Consider the following 10,996-nt stretch of genomic DNA (forward strand, 5'->3'; position numbering starts at 1 on the left):
CCGGCTCGCGCAGAGCGGCCTTTCCCCGCTGCTCTACCGCCTACTGCGCGCGGGACTAGCGGGAAACACAGGAGCGGCGCCACGGCCGCGCCCAACGCCCACCCCTGCGAGAGCGGAACCGCAACCCCACCACACCGCTCCCTCCCGGGCCGACACCGCCCCTCCGGGCCCGCCCCGCCCCGCCCCCGGACACACGCTCCTCGCGCGCCGGAAGGGGCGGTGCGCGGCGCTGGCGGGGTAGCCGCGTGCGGACGGGCGGTCGGAAGCGGCGGCATCTGCGCGCAGGGACTTCCGGTGGAACGGGCGACGGTCCGGGAGCGAGAGAGTGACGGCGGCGACAGCGGGAGGGAGCCCGGAGAGTCGCAACCATGGTGAGCCGGGCGCTACCGAGGGGGGTCCCGCGCGGCCTGGGCGCGGCGAGCGCCGCTGCTCCCCGGCGCTCGGAGTAACGGGGGTTCTCTTGCAGACGGTGGGAAAGAGCAGCAAGATGCTGCAGCACATCGACTACCGCATGCGGTGCATCCTGCAGGACGGGCGGGTCTTCATCGGCACCTTCAAGGCCTTCGACAAGCACATGAACCTCATCCTCTGCGACTGCGACGAGTTCCGCAAGATCAAGTGAGCGGCGCGGCCCGCACCGGGAGACCCGGGCGGCGCCCCCCAGCCCCGCTCCCCCTCCGCGGCGGCGGGAGGCCCCGGGGCCGGCTGCCCGCCCCGAGCCGAGCGCGGGTGCAGCAGCTGGGCAGCGCCTGCCGCCGGCTTCCCCAGAAGTAGGGATGGGTTTGGTCTCGATAGTCACATCCCCGCGCTACTGGGGTACCGGGGCCGTGTTGTTTGCATCCTCCCTATTGCCCGAAGGCGTGAATAACCTTTCTGTGATGCCAGCGTAGTCACTGTACCCGTTAAGCATCGCAGGGACGCTGTCCGTCTTGTGTTTGATTTCTCTGGGTACTCAAGCCGTGGGGTTTACCATAGCTTCTCCTCTCTGGAGGAGCCTTGTCATACGTCCTGCTGCAGCCTCACAGAACAGCAGGGTTTTCTTCTCTTTACTCCACCTTGCAAAGTGTTTTTTGTCCTCTCACTAGACCTAAAAATTCAAAGCAGCCAGAGCGGGAAGAGAAACGAGTCCTCGGCCTTGTGTTGCTGCGAGGAGAAAACCTGGTGTCCATGACAGTTGAAGGACCCCCTCCGAAAGATGTAAGGAGAACGAGCGCAGAACTGTGGGGAAGGGGGTGTTTGATCAAGTGGTTACCTGGCAGGAGAACGTTACTGCAGCCTTGTCTTAGACTTCCAGTTGCTGCTGTGATGGGCTCCAACAAACTTCACCATGGGAAGTTCTGATCCCATTGTTGGCTCAGATGTCAATTGGACAACGGAGGGCTGTGGGCATCCTGGGGATCTGTGGACTTGTTTTGATCAATCTTTCCTGTTTTCAGACTGGAATTGCCCGTGTGCCGCTGGCTGGAGCTGCTGGAGGACCTGGCGTTGGGAGAGCAGCAGGGCGGGGGGTTCCGGCTGGTGCGCCCATGCCGCAGGCTCCCGCAGGGTTAGCCGGCCCCGTCAGAGGAGTGGGAGGACCGTCCCAGCAGGTGAGATGTTGCGACCCGTGACGAAAGTCATCTGGTACATTCTGGGGTGGCTTTTACTTCTTGGTACTGATGTGATGCAGGAGATTGGAGTGCAACAACTGTGTCCTAAAGTTTTTGTTACCAGCCTAGTGAGGTTTTTTCGGCACTGGCCCCCAGGAATTCTGTTTCCTATGGTGGAAGGTTTGAAAAGTGCAGCTTCTTGCACAGAATTCACATGGCATCCACTGATGCATTACAGGGTTGTAGCATTTATGTTAAGAGACAACTGGCATAAGTTTGTGAAGGAGTAATTTAACTTGTTTATTTTTCAGTTATTAATACAAAGTGGCTGTTGTGTGTTTTCTCTGTGACCCTCTGCTTTTTTTACAGGTGATGACACCTCAGGGTCGGGGAACAGTCGCAGCTGCTGCTGCTGCAGCCACTGCGAGCATCGCAGGAGCCCCAACTCAATACACACCAGGGCGTGGGGGTCCTCCCCCACCTATGAGCAGAGGAGCACCTCCTCCAGGTAGGAATTGCTGTATATGGGACAGCAAGGAGTTTGTGTTAACATGGTAAAGTGGGTGATCAGGAGGTGTTTATCTGGGTCTGATGAAGACCTGGTGTGATGGAGGATTATTCTGATGTCTAGTTAGTGCTGTGACTATTCAGCTGGATTTAGATGCTCATTCTTTCTCTGGCTTAAGGAATGATGGGACCTCCTCCTGGCATGAGACCACCCATGGGCCCACCGATGGGAATGCCACCCGGTCGAGGTGCTCCCATGGGAATGCCCCCACCAGGCATGAGACCACCACCCCCAGGAATGAGAGGTGAGTGGAGGTTACCATAAATGCTTAGAAGCTCTAAGAAGCCCAATCATAAAACTGGTGAAGGGGGGAGAGCATTTCACTGTTCTGCTGATAGCGAATACCTTGGTGTCAAAATTAGGCCTAAGGCTGCTTTGAGTGGGGTGAAAACATCCTTCTGGTGGAGCCTTGCTTCCCCTTTCCTCCTCAATATTTAACTCTTCTCTTTATTCCCAGGACCTCCTCCACCTGGCATGCGTCCACCAAGGCCCTAAGATACTCTGGAACGTACCTTTGACCTGGAAGAAGACTGATGATGGGAATACAGGGAGCAGTATCACCTGTAAATCTTTGATATGTACATTTTTATGTTTCCTGCTTGTAAAGTTTGCTCTTTTTAATAAAGCTGGAAAACCCATTACTTTGAGTCATTGTTGTAGAGGTGTGTTTCATGAGTGCAGCTGTTATCTTCTGCATCTGCACTCTGGCACCTTCAGAATAACAGGTTTGAAACAAAAAGCTGGTTGTAGCAGCAGCTCAGAGGATGACAGTGGGGCTGTGTTCCTTATAGGAATTAAATTCAGCACAAGGCTGATGGAGGAAAAAAATAATCATTGGGAGCGTGGAAGTGGTAAAAATTCAAAGAAAGAGCTTAGTATTTCAACTAAATTAAGTATGAGTTACTGATCAGAATTCTCCCTGCCTTTTCACAGTGGAACAAGTACACTGAGGCCTGTATTAGGAACAGCACGGGCTGATGCTCTGCATTAACCTGCTGCTGATTAGCCTGCAGTGCACCCCTCTGTCTTTTAGCCTGAGCTGCCTTGCTTCTGGTATTTAAAAAGCCATCCCAGGATGAGCACAGTGCAGTGTCCAGCAGCTTGCAGGGTGGTCTTCTCCTCTCGCCTCAGCTTACAGTTGCTTGCTTTTCAGACAGAAGAAAGCTCCCTATGTGCCCCCCCCCCTTCAGAGATAATCCCCTTCAGATAGTAGCCTCTAAAGGGTAGTCTGAGTAAATTTTCCTAGTTTAGAATTAGGCTCATCCAAACCTTTCCAGCCATATTAATCAAAACCACAGAGGCATACGAACAAAGCGATAAGCATTCTCCAGTTCTCGTCCTACAGACAGCTTGACATACACAGTCCAGCCCTGGGTTGCTCTAGCTCTCCTACTGTAAAACACAGCAAACTCTAGAAAAAATAAATCAATCCTTTATTGCAGGGGCTGCTGAGGGTGTTTTCACAGAGTGTTAACAACAGAGTGTTTCACCAGGTGTTAGCAAGTGTCCCCAAAGCTAGTCCAGAGCATGAGGAAAAACTATTGAAGAAAAGCTGCACTTTTACTGCAGTTCTCTCTGTGCAGAATAAAGAAATCCAGGCCCCAGAGGGAGCAAATCTGAATCCTGCATTGTCCAAATTACCCGTCTGGTAATTGCCAACAGTTCTTACTTTCTCTTGTACCTGAAAGAGAAGATGCATGAAATGATGTTCCATCAGCCTGACTCAATGCTTAAGGAGCAGCACTGAGTGTTTCCAGGCAATGCTCTCCCATGTTGAAGCCTAGAAATGTGCTTTAAAGGCACCATTGGCCCTGCACTGTGAGGGTGAGCTACAGCAGAACAAACCTTTTAGCAAGGTCCTTTAAACAATTACTGGAAGATGAAAGGGAAAGCAGGAGGGAAGAGAAAGAAAGAAAAAAAAAGACAGGGCTTGAACAAGAAAGTGAAGGGGAGCTATACCTGGACTTAGACTTGAACTTTCCTCCTTTTTTATGTTGGGCCATACCCAAGCGCTTCCGATCTTCAAATGATGGGCTTTTTCAGAGAGAGAAAAAGAGGGAGTTAAGACAAAAACCACTGAAGCACATCAAGAGCACAGGTACTTCTTTCAAGCATCCCTTCTCTGCTCTGCCCACCAGTCCCCCCAAAGATATCCTGAGATATCCAAAGATGGGGATATAAAAAATCCCACCTATTAATATCTGGACTAAGGTACTACTGCTGAGACATTACCCGGCACGGTACTGCTTCAGAGCCTTCCTGCTGGTGTTCGTAAGCTCTTCATCAAACACAGACACCTTCTTCTTCCGCTTGGGACCTAACAGAGAGACAACAGTCAAGATATTGGCCATCAAGAGAAGGCCACGGCATCATCTTTACCAGAGCCCAGCAGCCTTGACCACAACGATTAGCCTAACCATCAGGAAAAGCCACGACTCCTCTCTGCAAACACACACCCTGGCCAGCACCTGTGGCTGTCCCTTCAAAGATGCCTCCCTCAATAACAAATAGATACATTAAACTAATTGGTAACAAAGTAACTGAATTCAAGTAAGTCAAGTCAGCTATAAAACAAAATTCTCCACCTGCTGGTGCTGCTGCTGATTCCTCTTCTGGCAAGGCTCTGGCTCGCTTTGGTCGGCGATTCCTTTTTGCCATCCGCTCTGCATACATTTGAGACTTCAAGATTTCAAACTGTGACCTCTCCTCTGGCTGCAAGGTGTTAAAATGCAGGTTTTCAGTGAGGTGAAGTTTTCTAAGGGACAAGGAGGATAGTCCCCCCGGGGAACCGCTGGGGTCTCACTCATCCTTAAATGTACTCACCGTCATCTGGACTTTTTTCTGTCTGTCCTGCATGAATTTCTTCCTTTTTTTTTTGCCTCGTAATGCTAGGTCAAACTCCTGCAGGGCTTTAGCCACTGGAGAGACAAAGGAAAACACAGAATACCAAACCTGTTAAGGTACAGAGCACAATCCAGTTGCAGCTACGGAACTTAACGTGGCAGCATGTCATGACTCACATTTCTCTTTCTTCCTCTCCTCACGGGTCTGGAACCAGCTCCGCTCCCTACTCTCACCCATAGTTTCTTGTTTTCCTGCCTCCAGCTGCTTCTTTGCCCTATTGATCTGAGATAAAATTCAGTTAAGTGAGCTCATGGCAGCTCTCTTCCCTTTCTAAAGCAGGCAAGTTAAACACATTAGGGCACTACATCTACTCCAGAGCCTAAGAAGAAAAACGGTTAAACAAAGATTCCTAAGGAAAAAACCCTTACCTGGGCCTCTGACTGCTGCATCTCACGTTCCTCACGCTCCAAGGACAGAACTGCATACACATCTTTCTCTAGATTCTCAATTTTCTCCCGAAATTTTAGTACGACATCTGAAAGTGTGAAGAGGAGCAGCTCATGTAAAATCCATCTCACACCTCTTTTCATGTCCACCTCCTTTCAGGTCCTACTGTACCCTCCGATTTCCCTACTGACTTTGTACCTCAGCTAAGTGTGTACCTTGGGGGAGAATTCTGGCTTTCACTGGTGTTTTGGCAGCCTTCACAATATCCTTCAGCATCTTGCGCTCTTCCTCACCCACAAGTGAAACCGAACGACCAGCCTTGCCCGCTCTTGCCGTCCGACCCACTCGATGAACATAGTGTTTGGTGGTGTTGGGCATGGTAAAATTGATTACCTGTAACAGGAACAGTGTTAGCAGATAAACAATACTAAAGGACTCATTAAAAAGCTCAGCACTGCAAACACTCACCGTTTTAACACCTTCAATATCAAGTCCACGTGCAGCCACATCTGTAGCTACCAGAATATCGATCTGCTCATCTTTAAAGCGCCTGAGCAGAGATAGCAAATGCATTAGAAATTAATACAGCAATCCACTTCTGCCCTAAGTGATTTCCATCTCCCAACGTGTTTTTTTGCCCACGATTGCCAACTGAGCCGGCTAATACCTGAGTGCTTCCAGCCGCTGTGCCTGAGAGAGGTTCCCATGGAGCTCCCCAACCCGCAGACCCATCAGCCCAAGCAGGATGTGCATACGGTGAGCTTGCTTCTTGGTCTGGGTGAAGAGCATCACGTGGTCTGGGAAGGTTCGTGTCAACAGAGCTGAAAGAAAAGTCCTCTCAGGATCCTGCTTCAGAATCACCTGCTGATTCCAGCTTTTCTTTGCTTCTCACTAACCTGATACGATGGCCTCACGGTCCCCCTCTCGGTTGGGTCTGATCCGGATAAATTCCTGCCGCAGGAAAGGGGCAACATCTGTGTTGCTGTTCACAAAAATCCGGACGGGGTTTTTCAGGGAAACAGAAGCCAAATCTTTCACCTACCAAAAGAGGTCAAGAACAAAAAAAGTCCACATAATCTTTGGTAAAAAAGACTACACAAACTTCTATGCAACTTTCTGCCTTAGTATGCTTCTCAGCAGCCTGTCTTACCTCATCTGTCATTGTGGCAGAGAAAAGCATTGTCTGACGGTGGTTGGAGCACAACCTGATGATTTCCTTCATCTGTTCCTCAAAGTATTCATCCAGCATCCTACACAGGAGAAAAGCAGCACGGTAAGCCAGCTTCACCAGGCTCTGGGTAAGAAACATTACTCAAGCAAGGCAAGAAAGACTGCCCTATAACCTGGGAAACAGAGAGCAGGAAAACCACCATCTCATGTTCCACTCCCGTCTCGCTTTGCCTACCTGTCCGCTTCATCCAAAATCAGCACCTCCACACTGCTCAGGTGGAAAGAGGGGCAGTTGTGGAGATGATCAATCAATCTCCCAGGAGTGGCGATAAGGATGTCTGGTCCAGAGCGCAGAGCTGCTTCCTGTGTCTTCACATCTAGGCCACCTGTCAGGGAGCAAACACAGGCTGCTGACTCCCCAAGCAGGCTGGAGCAGAGCACACAGATCCAAACTGCCCGAGGAATGGCAAACAACTCAGATTAATACCACATTCACCATTACAAGTGACCCCATCTTTTCTTTCTCAGAAACCAACAAACAAGAAGTATGTCACAGTACTGGAAAGTGAGACTTTAAACCACAGTACACATACTGGAAGCATACCAGTAATAACCATACAGCCTCCAGCTTGCCAACACAGCATTGCCAGTTCAGTATAGCACTTTAACACCAGCTGTACAGTTCACATAAGCAACTTAATACTCACCTACAGCAAGGCAAGTTGTGACACTGCTGAACTGTGCCAACTGTTTTGTGACAGAGTGCACCTGAATACCCAGCTCTCGTGTTGGCACTAGAACCAGTACTCGTGTTATCGGAGCCTGACGAGGTTTGTAAATGAGGCGCTCAAGGACAGGCAAGATGAAGGCAGCTGTTTTACCTGAAGAAGAAAATTAAGAATTACCAAGTGTCCTGGTTTTGGCAGGGCTGGAGTTCATTTTCTTCCTAGCAGCTGGTATAGTGCTGTTTTGGATTTAGGATGAGAATCACATTGGTAACACTGATGACTTAGTTGTTGCCAAGCAGACAAGGACTTTTCAGCTTCTCATATTACCCTACCAACAAAAAGGCTGGGGGTGCACAAGAAGCTGCAAGGGGATGTGGCCAGGAGACCTGATCCCAACTGGCCAGAGGGATATTTCACACTGTAAGATGTCACCCTTGGTATAACTGGCGGGGAGGGGGTGGCTGAGAGGCTGTGCAGATCAGGACCTAGCTGAGCATCAGCTTCGGGTCATGAACAATTGTGCTTTGCCTCACTTGTTTTGTATATTCTTTTATCATAATTACTATTGTATTTTCTTCCTTTTCTATCCTAATAAACTTTATCTCAACTCACAAGGAATTTTACCTTTTTTTCTTTTTGAGTCTCTTTCCTGAGCTGTGCAGTTGTTTTAGCTGCCTGCAGGGTTAAACCACAACACCAAGAAATACCTGTAATTACGAACAGCTAATTCTTCGTGTTTCCTGTGCCCTCTCCAAGCCCTTACCTGTCCCAGTGGCAGCACAGGCACAAATATCCTTCCCCAGAAGGCCCACTGGGATACAAGCCTTTTGAATTGGGGTTGGTACCTTGAAGCCAAGAGCTGTGATTGCCTGCAAAGGAGACAGAACAGTTACACCCTGTCTCTGGTGAGGCCGCAGCTGGAGTGATGTGCCCAGCACTGGGTTCCCCAGTACAAGAGACGTGGATGTACTAGAGAGTCCAGTAAAAGGCCAAGAATGTAATGAAGGGACTGGAGCACCTCACACAGGTGGAATGGCTGAGGGAGCTGCGACTCTTCAGCCTGGAGAAGGCTTGGGGAGAGAACTTGTTGATGTACGTAAATAACCGAAGGGAGGGTGAAAAGAGGACAAAGCCAGCGGTGTCCAGTGACGGAGCCAGAGGCAACAGGAACACACAGAAATGCAGGAGGTTCCCTCTGAACATCAGGGAAGGCTTTTTCATCATGGGGGTGACTGAGCACTGGCACAGGCTGCCCAGAGAGACTGTGGAGTCTCCATCCTTGGAATAAAAATCTGCCTGGACACAGTCCTGGGCAACCAGCTCCGGGTGGCCCTGGTTGAGCAGGGTGTTGGAGAAGATGTCCCTTCCAACCCTGACCATTCTGTGATTGTGATCTCTAGCCATCAGCATTCCTTGCTTTCTGTACCCAGTGTCTGTGCCAAGTCTCACTCGAGACAGTGTTGACAGATTGCAAATGAAAGAATGGTTGCTGTTACTTGGGAATAACAGCTCCTAAAGGGCTATCACACTTGCTCCCACATAATTTTCTTTTCAAAGGATGCAAAGAGAAGAGGAATTGGACAATTTTGATGGGCAGAGGAGAGGCTGTACAACATTCTTCAGAGTAGCACAGGCAATAACTGAACTGAGTACATACCTTGAGTAAGGGTCGTGAAAGATTCATGTCCTGGAATGACAAGTTATCATCGTATTGAGAGGCATCTTCAAAAAAGCTCTCTGCTTCCTAGAAACAGCAACAACAACAAATCTGGATCAACACAGGCAGTAGCACAACATGGTATCAAAGGGTGCTGGGCTGGTTTTTGACATACAGATTGTTAATCAAAGTTCAAGAGAATAAATGCTGGACAACAATCTAGCTTCCTTCTGTCCAACACTTACCACTTCTCCCTTTTTTGATCTCCTTCGTTCCTTCACTTTGACAGTATCTGCAGAGAAAGAGAAATGTGATGGGAATTAAGCACAGCTTAAAACATAACAAAATACATCGACTACTTTCATCTCAGACTTTTTGCTCTCAATGTATTGTTAAGGGAGATGCCTCAGAAACAAACACAGATATGTATTGGTGTAAAACACCAAGCAAGTATCCTTCCCTGGGGACAGGTTCAGTTAAGGTACTACTGCTGCCATTCAAAATAAGCTTCCCCGAAATCAGAAAGAACACGGCAGATGACAGAAAAATAAAAAGGCTCTTGCCCATTCCCAGCAAGGCTTCACTGCAGACTTCTCTTCAGAGAACCAACAGCCTGTCAGATTCTTGCTCCCAACCATCTCTCAACACACTGCTAGTACCTGCTTTTGTGAAGATGGCTTCATCATCCAGTGAATACTGAGACTCCACATCATCATTATCTTCGTCCCTACCATCCTCAGACTCCTTTTTGATTTGATTATCCTCAGTCTCCTCATCTTCTTCCTTCACTTTTGCTTGTTTAGCTTCTCTTTCCTAGAAAAAGATATTTTTTTAACGAAAATAAGTTTTAAAAAGAAAGGACAAAAAACTTCAAACCTCTGTGAGCTTTTGATTGTTGTTACGACGGTCTTGCAGAACCATAAGCATTAACAATTCCGCATTCCCCTCACTCAGCGACACCGCAGACCCAGCCGAGGTGCCGAGCTGCGGCTTGAGCACGGCAGCTCCGGGCGCTCGGCCCGACCTCCGGCGGGACGGCGGTGGAAGGCCGAGCCCGCGCCCGTCTTTTCAGGGAGGAGGGAGAAAGGCCCCGACCTGGCACTTCCTTTTCTGTCTCACTTTCTCGATCTTCTCGTCCAGCGTCGTAGCTGCTCTCTAGGCAGGAAATCACAAAAGAGGAGCTGTAAGAGGAGCTCGGGAGAGCGCGGGGCGCCGCGGTCTCAGGCACCGCGGCCTCAGCCCCGGCCCCGGGCCTCACCTTGCCGCGGAGCTCGCGCAGTGCCGCCGCCCAGGCGCCTTCCCCACCGGCCTCCGCCTCACCGAAGACGAAGGCCGCGCTGAAGTCCCCGCCGGTGGCTCCCCGCCGTCTGGGGCCCGGAGGCCGGCGCAGCTCCTGCAGTAAAACCGATGAGCAACGACCCGCACCGTCCCGGGGCCGGCCCCCGCACCGGCCCGGCTCACCCACGACCCAGTCAACGGATCCCGCCCGGCCCCACCTCGTCATCCTCAGAGTCCCCAGACTCAGGGTCCTCTGGCCCCGCGTCCGCCTCCGTGATGGTGCCCACGAGGCCCAGGCTCTGCAGCATGGCCACAGTCACTCGCCGGAACGGCGCTCCGCTCAGCCAGCCGGCAGCCACGCAAGCGCGGGGCCGGGCCTGGCCTGGCCCAAGGGGCGGGCAGGGGGAAGGCTGTGCCCGCCCCGCCGGCCGGAAAGGAAACCGAAACTCCGTGCTGAGGAAGGCAGGAGAGGCGCTGTGCTGGGGATGCTGTCAGCCGGTGATGACCGGTACTGAGGGAGGGCTGGGGGTGCTGTCCGCCGGGAACGGGCTGGCGCCGGGGGATGGGGGATATTGCTCCTCGGAACCGGGAGCGGGTCGGTGGCGGGGAAGGGCGGTGGGCACTGCCTGGTGGGACCGGATCGATGCCGGGGTAGGGCGAGGGCGTTGCCCACCGGGACCGGGTCGGTACCGGGGGAGGGCGAGGGCACTGCCCG

At 51.3% G+C, this 10,996-nt stretch overlaps 2 protein-coding genes across 2 annotated transcripts; one reads left to right on the top strand and one right to left on the bottom strand.

Moving 5' to 3' along the window:
* The first annotated feature begins 219 nt into the window (after positions 1-219).
* Positions 220-2,804, top strand: SNRPB (small nuclear ribonucleoprotein polypeptides B and B1). Its single transcript, XM_084271465.1, has 7 exons — positions 220-371; positions 467-618; positions 1,086-1,197; positions 1,437-1,589; positions 1,959-2,097; positions 2,276-2,401; positions 2,615-2,804. The coding sequence occupies exons 1-7, from the start codon at positions 369-371 to the stop codon at positions 2,650-2,652; spliced, it is 723 nt and encodes a 240-aa protein (XP_084127591.1). The 5' UTR covers positions 220-368; the 3' UTR covers positions 2,653-2,804.
* Positions 2,805-3,567: 763 nt separating this feature from the next.
* Positions 3,568-10,589, bottom strand: DDX27 (DEAD-box helicase 27; the record flags this gene model as incomplete). The annotated part of the gene is made up of 21 exons (XM_084271662.1): positions 3,568-3,838; positions 4,117-4,191; positions 4,390-4,474; positions 4,743-4,869; positions 4,981-5,075; positions 5,178-5,283; positions 5,430-5,536; positions 5,664-5,841; positions 5,917-5,998; positions 6,116-6,269; positions 6,345-6,486; positions 6,599-6,698; positions 6,854-7,004; positions 7,326-7,499; positions 8,110-8,215; positions 9,004-9,090; positions 9,249-9,295; positions 9,663-9,816; positions 10,099-10,158; positions 10,262-10,396; positions 10,500-10,589. The coding sequence occupies 21 exons, from the start codon at positions 10,587-10,589 to the stop codon at positions 3,823-3,825; spliced, it is 2,271 nt and encodes a 756-aa protein (XP_084127788.1). The 3' UTR covers positions 3,568-3,822.
* Between the last annotated feature and the right edge of the window lie 407 nt (positions 10,590-10,996).

This window comes from Gallinula chloropus (assembly GCF_964237585.1).
Source record: "Gallinula chloropus genome assembly, chromosome: 16".
NCBI lineage: Eukaryota > Metazoa > Chordata > Aves > Gruiformes > Rallidae > Gallinula > Gallinula chloropus.

What these genes read in the sequence shown, in the direction of transcription:
- SNRPB (XM_084271465.1), top strand. An exon ending in CAGAGGAGCACCTCCTCCAG is followed by an intron (nt 2,098 to 2,275) that starts GTAGGAATTGCT and finishes CTCTGGCTTAAG; the next exon opens with GAATGATGGGACCTCCTCCT. An exon ending in ACCACCCCCAGGAATGAGAG is followed by an intron (nt 2,402 to 2,614) that starts GTGAGTGGAGGT and finishes CTTTATTCCCAG; the next exon opens with GACCTCCTCCACCTGGCATG.